The sequence below is a fragment of the Eschrichtius robustus genome, chromosome 4 (assembly GCF_028021215.1).
Source record: "Eschrichtius robustus isolate mEscRob2 chromosome 4, mEscRob2.pri, whole genome shotgun sequence".
Lineage (NCBI taxonomy): Eukaryota > Metazoa > Chordata > Mammalia > Artiodactyla > Eschrichtiidae > Eschrichtius > Eschrichtius robustus.
The window spans coordinates 133,240,014-133,255,830 of NC_090827.1; the positions used below are offsets into that span (position 1 = coordinate 133,240,014).

General features: G+C 35.4%; 1 protein-coding gene across 6 annotated transcripts in view; it reads left to right on the plus strand.

Moving 5' to 3' along the window:
* BLTP1 (bridge-like lipid transfer protein family member 1) overlaps positions 1 to 7,442 on the plus strand; it is a 211,242-nt gene extending 203,800 nt beyond the window's left edge. For all 6 annotated transcript variants that reach the window (XM_068543392.1, XM_068543385.1, XM_068543389.1 and 3 more), the window contains 4 exons: positions 919 to 1,113; positions 1,526 to 1,660; positions 4,219 to 4,384; positions 6,720 to 7,442. In XM_068543392.1, coding sequence (XP_068399493.1) covers positions 919 to 1,113; positions 1,526 to 1,660; positions 4,219 to 4,384; positions 6,720 to 6,936 — 713 coding nt within the window. In that variant the 3' untranslated portion in view covers positions 6,937 to 7,442. The remainder of the gene's footprint in view (positions 1 to 918; positions 1,114 to 1,525; positions 1,661 to 4,218; positions 4,385 to 6,719) is intronic.
* The last annotated feature ends 8,375 nt before the right edge of the window (positions 7,443 to 15,817 follow it).

Sequence of the window (15,817 nt, forward strand, 5' to 3'; positions counted from 1 at the left end):
AAATCGGTTTAAATAAATGAAGTTAAGTTTATTATAATTGGAAAAATATTTTTATAGTAATGTTCACATTGGAGGTTTGGGAAAGTTATTATACAACTAAGTAATAGAATACCAAAAATTAAGGTTCAGGATAGCTGGAATAAAATGAAACTAAATATTAGTATTCCTATGAAGTCATAAGTTTAAAGAGAGTGTTTTGACGAAGTTTTTAAATTCATTTTCATTTTTTAATTTATTCATTTTTTTAATCCTCTCAGAATGGAAAAGAAGATGGCTTGGGCCTCATGGAAAATAGTTGTTAGCAACCCTAGGGATCAGAGACTGTTAGAAATGTTCTCAGAACAAAGCAGGATAAGGAAGTAAATTAGATTCACCGGTCTTGTAGTAATTCAGTCATGAAAATTCTTATTCTGCGGTTGTTTTTGTGTTAGAGTTTAGAGTACTGCTTTTACCAATCATTTCATCTGTATTAAAAAGCTGACTAGACTGGGACATGTTAAGACTTGAATGTTTTACTTAAAAAAGACCTCCTGGGACTTCCCTGGCGGTCCAGTGGTTAAGACTTCGCCTTCATTAAATTCAGATACGATTTCAATTGAGAATAATATTCAAAATTCAAGAAACAAAAAAAACACAATTTACTGGATTTATCCAAAATCATGTTATAAAGCTTCAATATTGAGAATAGTGAGATATATATTTGTATATGTATGTATATATAAATATTTGTCCATATTTATATCTATAGTGGCATATAACTAGTCTCAAAATCAAAGCTTAAATATGGCTTTTTTTTAAATGTATTCATTTTCCAGCTTTTTGAAATGATAAAAGTTCTGTGTATCAATGTCATGAAAGCTACATGCTTATCAATGCCTATTGGTTTGATTGTTACTGTCTTTATCATTATGCTTGTAGAGCTAAACCTGCTTCGTAATGTTGATGCTAATAACACTGAGAATAGCACTACAGTGAAGAGTTCTAGTTTGCTGAGTGGATTCAGAGGGTGTTCTAGCTACAATCATGAAACAGAGACTATCTTTGCGTTACCAAGGATGCAGCTTGACTTTAAATCTATTCATGTTCAAGAACCACAAGAACCTTCATTACAGAGTATGTGGAAAAACAATCTTTAGTTTCTAAAGTTAACTAAGAAATTCTAAAGGATCTTCAAACTTCTTTTTTTCCCTGAAGGTTATTTTTGTAATATAATATAAAGAAATTGATCTTCTGGTTCAAATTGATTGATATTCTTACCAGCTATATGACCTCTGGCAAATAATTTACTCCATTTGTGCCTCTTTCTCCTCAAATGGGGCTAATAGGACTTCATCAGGTTTTTATGAGTAAATGGCATATACTTGGAAAGTGCTTAGTAAACTATCATCATCATTCTTTAAGTCATATACAGAAACTGCATTTAAGTGGAGGCATTTACATGGACCCATGTAAATCCCTTGTTAATGGGAAGAGGAAGGGACTTATTTCAATAATCTTTTACTGTAAAAGAACTTTGCCATTGCAGACGCCAGCCTGAAGCCAAAGGTAGAATGCAGTGTGGTGACAGAGTTCACTGACCACATTTGTGTGACGATGGATGCTGAGCTCATCATGTTTCTTCATGATTTAGTGTCAGCTTATCTTAAAGAAAAAGAAAAAGGTGGGTAGCATATTGTTTTGGGGGTTTTTTTCCTTTCAAGCTTCAGGAAAGGCAGCTCTCACTACAATTTATATGGATTTTTATGGTCTAGTGATAAAATGGGTAGAATGTATCTCCTTCCTCTATGAGTTACAAATATCAATAAATATATATTAGTAAGACTATGTGACAGACTTTCTGAGTATCTGCCAGGTACATTTCATTTTTTTCTAACCATATCTCAAACTGAATGGTGTTTTATACTTTACAAAATGTTTCCATATATGTTCTGTATATTATCAGGTCTAGTAAGATAGTCTCACAAAGTTGGAAAAGAAAACCTCTTTGAGGAAATATTGCTAGTCTAAGTGAAATGACTAGAGAAACAACTACATAATAAAGTTAGCAAGAGTTACATACATAATTGGGAAAACTGAATTAAATAAGAAGATATATCTGTCTAGAATGCACAGAACATTATCTTTTTTTATAAATATTTAGACCTCAGTAGTGGTGTCTTGTTTTTCATGAGCTAGCTAACATTGGTTCTGCTCACTGGAAACTTAAACGTTGGCCCACTAAGAAACATATGGTGACCCTAAAATCCATATGGAATTGGCTGAATATATTATGGTGTGTCCATACAATGAAATGGAATACTCTGTAGCTGTTTAAAAGAATGAGGTAGTTTAAAATGTCATGATATGGAATGCTCTCCAAATATATGGTCTTTATTCACTCAATAAATATTTATTGTGCAACTATATGAATATACAGTGGTAAAAACAACAGATGTGCTTTTAAAAAAAACTGCTTCGAATAGATGAAATTTGTTTGTCACACTATAATAACTGCTTCATGTTTTCCAAGAAGAAAGAAATATAAAATTTATCTTGTAGATATTTCAAAATAGCTTCATGATGAATGTTTGAGTGAAGAAAACAAAGACAGATTATCAAAAGACCATGTGGAAAGAGTGTAAATATAGCACACATAAATTGAATTGCTCTTCCATTACTATTTAATCTAGATGTGCCAAAAATTCAGTGAGAGTGAAAGCAATAATGATGGCTGGGAGAAATCTATGAGCCATTCAAGTAAAATGACTGCAGGCATATAATAGGAAATGTTATGTATAATATGCATAGATCCAGTCTTCACATAGAGCAACAAAGTATACCATCACTGTTAATCCTCTTGTTTTTCTCTCTGCCTTAATATTTAAACTTAATGTGGAGAAACACAGATTCTAGATAAAGCTGTGAAGTGCAGAATTCTTTTCTAGTCTACCTAGGTATGAATGCCTGCCAGATTTCTTTCCCTCAGGTATTATGTGGAACCTTTGTCACTTTATGAAATATTGTGTTGGCCTGCCATGAACTGTGTGTATTTCTTTTAAAATGTATTTTTTATAGAAATTGTTGTAAGACATTATTTCAATGAGAAAAGAGGAAATAGGGACTTGATTATCGGACTTACAGTAACAAAATTATTACTTATGGGGATTTTAATTGTAAATAAAATATTTTAATAGCTGTAAGTATATTTTGTCTTTAAAAACTAAAAGCAAGTAGTGTTGGGCAAAATAAATATAAACATGCCTCAGAAAATTCTTAACAGCATGTAAGACTAGAGCGGAATCAACATATTCCTAGAACATCCAGATAAACTGTAGTACTGTAACCACCATCAATAATAAACAAAAGCAGAGCAACAGACCAGGCAATAACTGAAGACATCTGTATTCCGATGTGGTGTGAGAGTACAGCTTCGTTCCTAGGTTCATTCCCAATCAATATATTACCCCACTGCTAATTAACAGTTATAACCAGAGCTGTATAATACATATCATATTTCATATTAATCATTACTTTATGCCCAGTTTGTGTCTTGAAAACCTGTGCCCTGTAGAAATGCTGTATTTATTAAAGATCATATGAAAGCTACTTTTGTCCCAGATTCAATTTTAAATATATCATTTATGATCGCCAATTTTAAAAGACTTCATTTTTCATAAAACATTTGAGTACTCAACTATGAAGAGTGAAAAGACTGCTTACCTAAAAAACTCCTAAGTTAGTACAGCTGTTCAAATATATATATATAGGCACTAACATTAAAAAAACCATTGAGCTGTACACTTTAAATGAGTGAACTGTATCTCAAAAAAGCTGTTAAAAAGTCATCCACCTACAGGCATTTTTTTAGGAGCCCTACAACTGTCAATTTCAGCGTCCTGTGCCTGCTATCAAATAAATCTCAGTATTCTTTACCGTATGTTTTAGGCACACAAATACATGTAAAACATGTGCTATTACTCAAAAATAAATGATGACATGTTATTTCTAATTCTTATAAGAGAATAAAATAACTTCGATATTGTCTTTCTCCAAGAAATACCAATAATTGGCACTTACTTATGGCTTATTTTTAAATATTTTTTAAGAAATGTAATTAAATGAGGCTTTGGCCAGTTTATAAATAAAAACAAATGGAGCCAATTACTTTGTTCATTTCGTGACTTAAAATAAATTTATGAGATACGTATTTGCAATATTAATATATCATTTTCCTTATAGCTATTTTTCCACCTCGGATTTTATCTACTCGACCAGGACAGAAAAGTCCAGTTATCATTCATGACGAAAATTCCTCTGACAAAGACAGAGAAGATAGCATCACTTACACTACTGTGGACTGGAGAGATTTTATGTGCAATACATGGCATCTAGAACCCACTCTTAGGTAAGGAGTGGGTGTACATATTTACCTGTTTCCTATGAGATTATTATGAGAAAAAGGTTATAAATAATGCAGCAGGTTAAATATGGTTTACCAAAAAATACTTTTATGTTAGTCACTTATAACCTCTACAGCTTCTGATATTTTTGCTGCTCCTTTTTTCTTTTGTAAGTGCTTCTAAGCAAGGCAAAAGAAGCACAAACAACTGAGAATAGCTCCGTGCTGACTAGCTATCCAGTGTGTGACATGACATCCTGTCAGTTAATCAGTAAAAAATGAGAGTAACTCCACTTTTGCAGTTGCTATTGTTTTTTCACCATCTCAGCAGGATGTTATTTTCAGGTGTTTGAGGTAGCTACAATAAACTGTTTTGTAAGATGCAGAAGTCATACATCATCATTAAGGAGCCATTACAATTTCTCACATATGTCATGACAATGTAATAGAACCTACAGTGTCACAGTGTCTTTCTGTCTGCATACTAAGCAATATAAAACCATCCTGAAATGTCAGATTTAATTCTGTCAGATTCAGGTTCCTTTACTGTGTCATGTTCTACTACAATCACAACCCCAGCTACATCACATTGTTTTCATATCAAACTTTCCAAAGTATTTTCTAGTTTTAATTACATTAAACTTCTGCTGTAACTAGCGGTACCTGCTTTGTATGTCCTTGTGTGTGATTTACCACTCACAACCTTCCTATTATTTTCCTCTTTCCTCTCATCTGCTTTGTTAATCAAATTATAACTGTCCATCATGCAATAACAGTATCAAAAAAAGTCCAGCACAACATTCTGCAGAATGATACATATTTCATTTAGACGTTATTATTCAGATATATTTATGCCACAAAATCATTCCAAGCTAGTAAGATCTCCATTATTCAGTGGACTCCTGTATAAGCGGAAGGTAGTGACTTTGTGTTAGTAATTTGTGTTTAATAAAATACGTTGTAACCAAATCAATAATACACTTTGCTATTAATAGTACATATATTCATGAGAAATATTAAGTGTCAATATTAAAATACTGCAAAGGTCCTAATACAGAAAACTGTTCAGTATATGTAAATCTCAATAAATATAATGAAATTGACTATCTTTTAATTTAAAATGAGAATAAAAAGTTAAATTTGCCATAAACATATATATATATATTTTAGATACCTGTCAAGAGATTAAGCGATACGATATAGTGGTGGAGCACGTGGTTAAGGGCTCCGGCTCTAAGCCCAGCTACAGAGCGTAGTGGCTGAGTGACCTTGGCCAAAGGATCTAACGCCTCAGGTGCCTCATATGAAAAATTTGGAAAATGGTATTACCTACCTTTCAGGGTTGTTAACAATGGTTACATGAGTTAATTAATGGAAAAAGCTTATAACCATTAGAGTTTTAGCAGACCAGTGCTTAATACCCTCCTTTTCCCTACCTAAGTTCAGGATCAATTGAAACAGCAAGAGGCAGCTGGAAATCAGAATTACAGCTTTAATAAAAGCTGATAACAGAATGTGGTTTGGTGTCAAGCAACAATGTCTTTGTATTACAAAGTCTAGGTGTGGACTTACCTACAGGGTCTCAATGATGCAGAACTCAAGTAGGAGGTGGGGGGCAGACGGATGCTAAAGTTGTGCAGTCAGCAGCCTTGTGTACTCACCCAGCTACAGGCAGCCATGAACAGTCTTGGGCGTTAGGGGCCTGTCCTTGAAAAACCTATGGCATGGAGGAACAGTTCAAAATGAGTGGCTCCTGAAGAGCAGGTAGGGAGGAGGGTACTGAACTACACTACTCAGTTCCTCTGTTAATTTGCCAATCAGATAAATCATCAATAAGGGGGCAGAGAAAGACCAGGAGTGTTTCACTAATGCTGTTCTTCTATACGGAAGAAAACAGAAAGAATAGGGAGAAAATGGTTCTTCCTTCAAACATGTTTAGCACATAGCAAACACAGTAAATTTTAGCCTTTTTCTCCCAGCTTTATTGAAGTATAATTGACAAAACAGATATTTTAAGTGCACATCATGATTTGATATACGTGTACATCATGAAAGGATTCCCCCCATCAAGTTAATACCATCTTTTAGAATGAGCCAGATGTCCTTTAAAGGTTTAAGATGACCATGTAACTTGAGGCCTAAAATAAATTAATCACGATGAAATTCACTAAACGCCATTGCTGTGTAGGCTCACACATTTTTTGAGTGCTATTACAGTGAATCCAGGAATTGAAGGTCAGATAATCATTTGCATCTACTGAAAATACTTTGTCTTGAACCTACCTTCAGGACTGTGCTAGGGCACTGTACTCCTTAATAATATAATTTATTATTATTTTAGATTAATTTCTTGGACTGGAAGAAAAATTGATCCAGTAGGCGTTGATTATATTCTTCAAAAATTGGGCTTTCATCATGCCAGGACTACTATTCCTAAGTGGCTTCAAAGAGGAGTCATGGACCCACTAGACAAGGTTCTGTCAGTTCTTATTAAAAAACTCGGTACTGCACTACAGGATGAAAAGGAAAAGAAAGGAAAAGATAAAGAAGAACACTAAAAATGTAACTTGATCTGTGAACAAATTTTGATTCTGTCCATTAAGCTTTATTACACTGGAGTGTTGGGGTTTTTTGTTTTTTTTTTTTTGTATAGTAAAATTATTTTAAATATAACTTTAAAAAATTCTAATTTTGTGGCCATTATATTAAAAGTTTGTAAGTTAACCTGTTTATTCTAGTTCCACCATTCTGTATACAGTGAAGTATTGCATGATAATGTAAATTTTGTGAAAAACTAGATTAAAATATACACATCTGCTCAGTAAGGTTTATAACTGTATTATGTGCAATATGATTCCTGCATCTTTAAAATATTTTCAGAATAACTGTGAATTTCCTTTGTTATTGGCCATAACTTTTAGAAAAAAAATTTTGTTGATAATGTGACTTTTTTTTTTTTGGACATTAATTGCTTTTTCTTTTTTTAAGTGTAGACTTGTATAAATACCTATTTGTATATAGTTTGAGTAATTGTGATACAAATACATACCACTAAAGTATTGTTTGTAACTACTGTAATAAAGTCACAATAATTGGTTTCAGTCTGTAGTTGTTTGAGACTTTTCTTCCTTTTATAGCCTATTTTTATAATTAATAGATGCCCATCCTGTGTCAGTTACTGTTTTCACAGAAAATAATACTTATAAAAAATTATCTCAGGGAGAGGTACAGCACAGGCTTCAGAAATATTTGGTATTGGTCTATTTCTTAAGCTACTGGTGAGTACACAGCTATTTGTTTTATTATACTATATTCTTTATATATTTATATGTATTCCTTGTGCATATGAATATGTATAATATTATGCATGTAAATATAATAAATTTTAAAAGAATAGCAAAATCTAAAGTAATATTCAAAGGTAGCTATAATACTGTTAATCACAACTCAGGTTTGAAATCTAGCTAAAAGTCAATAGTCAGTCAGTCAGTTTAAAGGCTGGGTAAAACAGTAGAACTGAAGAACCATGAGCTAGAAAACACCTCAAGAGAGCCTCTGGTGCAGACTTCTGCATTTATTTGCTCTGACAGATTAAAAACTCAAGAGTCAAGACAGACACTTAGCCAAGGGTGTGTGTGTATAGGTATGTATGTAGATATGCATGTACACTAAGTGTCAGTAGGGGAATTAAGAATTGCTGTCTATCTAAGGTCACACAGCAATTCAGTAGCAAAACTAAAACCCTAGTGTCTAGAATCATCATTTTGTATTCTGCTAGACCATCTTATGAATCATCTGCCTGATCTCTGTTTCCCCCTTGGCAGCCCTACAGTTGGGAGCGATAGGTACAATATTTCTATTGGTCAAGCTTACCAGAGAAGTATCTAAGATAGTTACTTCATAAAACAGAATAAGTAAAAATTTTGAAAATTAGTTCCTGGAGTTGTACTTCAGGTATTAATTCTCTGCTTCCAAGAAACAGTGTGCTAGTAGTAAGTTCTAAATGTTAAAAATTTCCTCTGGCTTTAAATGTATTGATGTATGAGATTACCAAAAAAACGACATAAGTATAAACTCTGTTTCTGGCACTTACTGTGGTAATGCTATCAAAAAAAAGGGCAATTTAAAATAAATCTGTAACTGTTGAAAATTTCTGTGGCTCTGTTGGACAAAGCTATGGGAAAACCGTATTTGTGCAGTGCTGGTAGGAGTGTAAATTGGCACAACCCCCATGGAGGACAATTACGCAAAGCTACTAAAATTACAAAGGCACATCATCTCTTATTGAACAGTCTCACTACTGGATATACCTGTGTATGTGTGAAGTAATTATGTAAGAATATTTATTGCAGTATTCTTCATAATAAATGGTTGGAAACAATTCAAATGTCCATCAGTGGAAGACAGGTAAATGAAATATGACAGACCCACTTAGTGGAATAGTACGCAACTGTAAAACAAAACAAACAAAAAAAACCAAGGATGATCTCTATCCTTAAATGAAAAAAGATACAGCCCTGTGTAGATACCAGTTTCCAGGCAGTCTGCTAAAATTATATTTTGAGTATCATGTACCTTATCCTATTCTAGTAAATCACATTATACATCCAGATTTTCTATAACATTCCAATGACATGTAACAAAAGCTAAAGGATTTTCTCATATAAAGATCATAATTCCTGGCCCACTTTAGACCTGGGATTCACAAACCATCTGTAGTGAAGAATCATTTTTTAAAAATTACCTATATGTAGCACCAAATATAAATCTGCAGTAGCAAAATATACATCTGCAGTACCAATCTAAACTGCCAAAGCAATACTTGTAAAATACAGTAAAGATCAATTACTCCAAATGAAAACATTTAAAAAAATACTCAAGAACATATAAAATACAAGCTCAAATTTTTAATTTTTTACATTCAGTTTTATTATGAGATTCAAGTGTGTTCTGTCAATTGCTGTAAGAACTTCTAAACGTGTACTCTCAATTTCTATACTTCTTGTAGAACATTAATTAGTTCATGGAGTGGCCTCAGTCCATGGACTACACTAAATAGAATTGCTCTAGAACCTTCTCTATCCTCACTATGGAATGGTGTCTTCTAAAGTTTAATGGAATAAACCTGATTGCCTGTGCGGACTTGTCATTTTCTATGGCAACCGGTAGAGCCATACTCAGAATGCTGTGCCCTCCACACAGTGAGAGCTAGTTACCCATCTCCCTTTGTCACTAGCACATATTTTAAAGTCAGTTGAGAATCTTTTTTTGTTGTTGTTCCCATTTGGGACCTCAAGCATAGAGTATCCTTAGCCAGAAGTGTTCGATGGCTAGACAGTCCTCAACTGAGCAATACTCAATAAGTTCTGGTTCTGTGAATTTTGTCTGCTTTACCTGTGTAGGTCAGAGTTGAGCCACTCAAGGCCAGGAAAGGCTCTGAACTCAAGTTCAAACAAACAGTTTGTGCAGGCAATGATATGTGACAAACCCTAGGAAAGCTCTCAGAGAACCATCAGATGTTGGGAGGCATTTCTGGAGTAAGATGCTGTTAAAAAGTGCCAAAGAGAGGAAATGCTGTCAAAGAGTTATGGCAAGTAGACTCTGGTCGTTAGGTGTATACCCAGTGGTCTAGATGTGGGGAGGGGTGTTAGGAGGTAACAACAAAGCTTAAGCTCTCAGAATGAATACAGGGTGACCGGCCAGGTCATCAAGTCAACTGCCAAGTGAAATGGTACAGGATAGACAAGTTGCTATAACTAATTCTCTTTGATAAGCTCCTTTCCCCGGCTTCACGTTTCCACTATGAGTGCCTTCCACCAGAATAATAATTTCTCTCCCAACCTGTTGTTCACTCCTCCCCAGAAGTGACTTAATCCATTTGGTGCTCTAGAGAAAAGAAAATGAATGAGCCTATTCTCATTTCATCTTTTGAAGCCAGCCTGCCTGCAAGGAGGATGCAATTCTGATTTCCTCCCTTGTGCATGCTGTAAGGGGCAAGCTGGATTTGTCCAGCTTGCACTGACAGAATGAGGAAGTTTGTGTATTTAGAGAGTGACGGCAACCCCATCTGGCCAGACAGCTGAGCACATTTTCCAATTTAGATTCATTAGGCAATAAAGCTGACTTTTTTTTAACCTCCGTATCTCTGATATGTGTCTTTCAATGAATTCCAGCCTTTGGACAGGAGAAAGCAGATATTTATTTATCTTAAGCATCAAACATGAATAGTTTTCTGTTTAAATACTTTACTATTACTATTGTTACTATTACTTTGTTACTACTGTTTCCTGTTAACAGGTTTATTCATTGTTCAACAGAATGAAAACTTACCTAACTTACAGTGAGAGAAAGCTGATGCCCATGGGTTTCACTAGTTTTATCATTACCCATATGCAGCTGGACTTATAATCGTAGTCTAGCCTACTGAAGATTCAGTGATTCCTCAATCTAAGAAAGATATGTATAGCTGGGGTGCTGACCTACATACTGTAGTAGATGTTTTAAACTAGTGGTCAGTATCTCATCCTGTATCTCTCATAAACAAAATACACAGGTCCAAAAACTGAGAGTTGAAAGATAAAGTATCTCCTTTCACTATTATACCTAACAAGCACCTTCAAAATGTATACCTTCTGTCCAATTCCACTGAAAAGAGCTCTTAGTATCCAAGGGAGGAATGTTTCCACCAGGAACACACAATGGTCTCATTAAATTAGAATCTGAGGCTGCCACCTAGTTATCTGGCTTTCCAGATGCCAAGTGGTTGAACCAGGAAAAGGTACTGGACACATGGACTGATTCTATTAATTGTGAGGAAATGGGTTGCTGCTGCAATGGAGATGACACAGATATCTCCAAGGTGAGCCCTGAAGGAGTCTCTTAGTGCCTCTAAATGAGTGGCAGAGCACAGCAGCCACAGGCATGTCCATTAGGGCTCAGCTCTCTCAGAAGCAGAGATTAGAACACTTTGGAAGATATTCTCAGTGGGTCTCCTACATTTCCACACATCTTGCAAGCAAGAGTCTAACTGCTCTTTGTTCAGGACTATATTCTCCAGGTTATCTGTACAGTGAACAACCCTGGAAAATAGAGATAGTACCTGCCACCAGAGCAAAGGGTAGATTTACCTACAGCCTTGGAAAATATAGTGTCTCCTCCTGCCCATTATAAAAGATTAGAGTTCCCTAAGCTGAAAGTTCTTCTCCTGTAACACAATCCTACTGTGTGTGCAGCATTCATCTGGACCTATACATGCTGCTTCCATGGGACTTGGGGACAAGTAGAACCATTCAGACATACTGATGGCCACACTACGAATAATAAAGTTCTTTGTCACTGAATCACAAGTCTCGTGTTCTGCCAGCATCCATAACTGTGGCAGGCTAACTTTAAAGTTTTCAAGTACAGTAAAATCTCAAATCCTTCATAGTTCTTGACAGATTATTCCACTGCATAAGGAGCCCCAATCATTTGAGACACTGACTGAAGGCAACTGACATGGAATGGGTGGTACAAGAAATAAATGATAAATTCTAACAACCACCTTATGACCAGTTGAAATGAGGGTTCTACCACCTATTTAACTTCTGTCATGGAAGTTTTATGTGTTAAATTCTGTGACAAACATTTAAAAGTACCTTTAAAACTTCAGTACTTATTCATATATGAAATAAAATAATAATACCAAGCATTTACTGGGTAACAGGTACAGTGCTAAGTTGTTTATATCTATCAATTAATAGATTCCTCCCAACAAATGTATGAAGTGGATGATAATCTGCTTATTTTGCAAATGAAGAAGTTGAGACTCAAGAGTGCCAGGTAACTTGACCATAGTTAATTTTCTTCAGGTCTTTAACAGTAGTCCTCTCAGTGAGGTACTCCTTAAATATCCTATCTGAAATTTTAACTTCCTTCTCTATAAAGATATGTCTCCCTTCTCCACTTTATCATTTCGTTTTAGCACTTCTCACTAACATTGTATAATTTTACTTACTTATGTTTTCATTGTATCTCACACTAGAATGTGAGCTCCATGAAGGCCAGGGTTTTGAGGGTGTCTTTGTTTTGTTTTTCCTGTTTTGTTCTCTGCTGTATCCCCAAGGCCTAAAACAGTGGCACATGGTAGACACTCAACATATTTGTTGGCTACATTCGTAAATGGATGAAAAAATGAACAGCAAAGTCTAAATTAAAACACTGTGCTAGGGACTTCCCTGGTGGTGCAGTGGTTAAGAATCCACCTGCCAATGCAGGGGACACGGGTTCGAGCCCTGGTCCGGGAAGATCCCACATGCCACGGAGCAACTAAGCCCGTGCGCCACAACTACTGAGCCTGCACTCTACAGCCCACGAGCCACAACTACTGAGCCCGCGTGCTGCAACTACTGAAGCCCGCACTCCTAGAGCCCGTGCTCCACAACAAGAGAAGCCACTGCAATGAGAAGCCCGCGCACCACAACGAAGAGTAGCCCCCACTCACTGCAACTAGAGAAAGCCCGTGCGCAGCAACGAAGACCCAACGCAGCCAAAAATTAATTTAAAAATAAATAAATAAAACACTGTGCTAACTCCAAAAACCTAATTACTAAACCGTTATTTAACATTGCCTCTCATATACACGTTTATCTTCACCCACTTCTTTCTCAGATCTAAATAATATATTTTTTCTATTTTTAAAAAACTCTTTTGAAAGTAAAATGGAAAATGGCTTACTGGTGGGTTAAAGGGACAAGAGTTGGAAGAAGGAAGACCTGTCAGAAGGCTACTGCAAAGTCCCAGAAAGAGATAACAATGGTTGCTTGGACAATGGTGGCAGTAGTGGAAGTGATAAGAAATGAACTCATTCAGGGCATTATGGAGACAGAACCAAAAGAGCCAACTGCGGAATAAGGCTGGAGGGAAAGAAAGGAGTCAGTGATAGTTCCCGGTCATGGCCAAGGAAATTACGTTAATGAGATTAGAAATTAGAAAGAACATTTGTTCTTCAGGCCATAGAAGACCCAAACCAAGGCATACAGCTTGGTTAGCAGACTGAAGGTATACTTCAGCCCCACGTCCCCCCCTGGCTTGGTGTCCTTGTTCACAGCCTTACACTATGGCCTTGCTCCTGCGTGTTTGGCTTGAACAACTTGGTTAATGATGGTGTCAGGTATGAGATGGGGAATTCACTACCACACCCAATTTCCCAGTTTTCCTTGTCAAATAATAAGGGAGAGTCATGTCAAGTATGAAGGATGAAAGTACTACAGTTCAACAGTTCCCAAGATGTCCTTCAAGTCATATAGTATATTTTGGCCATCTGATGTTTTAGTTAACTTTACATCAGTATGTCAGAAACGTGAAAGCAAGGATTTAAAAACCTGGTGTATTTTCATTTATACACTAGGCAATCAATCATTTGTTAACTAATAGCAATATTTATATAGTATTAAATCTGAAGCAGTTTACTAAAATCAGCACATAAGCAACACTCATATAGTTTTGAAATACAAGGTCATTTAAGTTACACTGAAATGCCTTAAACACTAAATTACTTAAACTTTTACTGTATAATTCACTGGGAATTTTATGCAAATTATGTGGATGATCTGTCCCAGAGCCTACGTCAGGTAAATCTCACCTAAAATTTATCATACTCTGGCTGTGTTAAAATTTTAATCACTTTTTAAAACATAGGGCCCAAAACATCACACTGTATCTCTACAGCACTCACATGCAAAACTGAACATGCTGACTGGGGCTGAAACAATAAAGAAACGGCCAACAGGTATTTGGCAACCTGGGTAAACTTTGGCAACGTAAAATGACAGTCCCCTTAGCTCATTCTAACGTGCAGCATCACCAGAATCAGGGTAGTGGGGGGGTTAGATCACTCTTCTTATATGTATCCAAGATATATCCTAGGAGTTTCAGGCCCAGAATTATTCATTTAAAAATACGTAATCAGAGAACTTGAGGTTTCACCTTGGAGAGGCAGAGAACTGGAAAAAAGCACTGTGCTCACCCTTAGGAAAAAAAAAAGCTGGACACATTGTAAATTAACAATTTTTCTTGAACCCATCAGAAAACTGAGGTCATAGTGTAAACAACTAACAGACAATCTGAAGAGACAGGCATAAGGACAAACAGGACCTGAGCATTTGCTTACTTGGGCCAAATGCTCACAAATGCCATACAAGCTAATAAGAAGAAACAGCCAGTAATTTTTAACTAATCAGATAGGCTAAGCATAGGCTAGAATAAGACTGTGATGTCCCTGGGAACCAGATTATGGGCTTTTGTGCCTTCCTGTAAGCTTTCTCTCCAGGAATCCCACAAGATGCTCATAGGATAAATCAAGGTGAGTCCTGAAAAAGCTTCCCCCATGATGCTGGCTAGATACTGGGAAGAACAGCCACCACTGAAACTGACCAGACCCATGTCCTCTATATCTCCTAAGGAATACAAGTCTAATCTGCAGAGGGAAGGGCAACAAAATTGTTGCCTGAGGCAACTGGTGGAAACCCACTGAAACTGGAGGAGAATAAAAAGGAAAGAAAGTTCTACCGCTGGGAGAACTAGCCCCAATATTACATCTGAAAAAGGGGCAGGAACACTTCCGAATGAATATGAAATAGTCAGAAACTTGGATCTATATAAAGACATGTAGAGTGTTGAAAGTAAATGAGGATAACAAAAATATCTTTGTTTTTAATTGCTGTAAAAGATAATTAACTATGTAAAGCAAAAAAGCTGTAACAATATATTGTGTTTACAGCATATAAGGGAAGAACTGGGAATACACTGTTATAAGATTAATATACAGATGTTAAGTGGTATAATATTGTTTGAAGGTTGACTCAGATTATTTTTAAATATTACTGTAAATTCCAGAGCAACCACTAAAAATGTTCTTAAATGACATGTAAATATTAAGTCAACAGAGGAGATAAAATGGAATCATAAAAAAATGTACAATTAAACCCAGAGAAGTCAGCAAAAAAAAAAATGGAACAGAAAACATCTAGCCTTAAGATTAAAGATTTTAATCCAACCACGTTAATAATCATTTTAAATGTGAATTGCCTAACACACCAGTAAAAAAAAAAAAAATTATTGGATTGGATAAAAATACAAAACCTAACCATACACTATCCACAATAAATTCACTTTATATATACAGATACAGATAGGTTTAAAACAAAAGGATACATATCATGAAAACACTAAAAGAAAGCTGGAGTAGATATATTAACTTCATAAAAAATAAACTACACAACAAGGAATATTATATTATCAGACCAAACAGTGATGTGGCATAAAGTGGTCAATTATCCAGGATGACATAATAATCCTATATGTATATACATCTACACTTTAAAATATGTGACGTAAAAACTAAAAACTGATAGGAATGAAAAGACAGACATATTCACAACTATAGCTGGAGGTATCAAG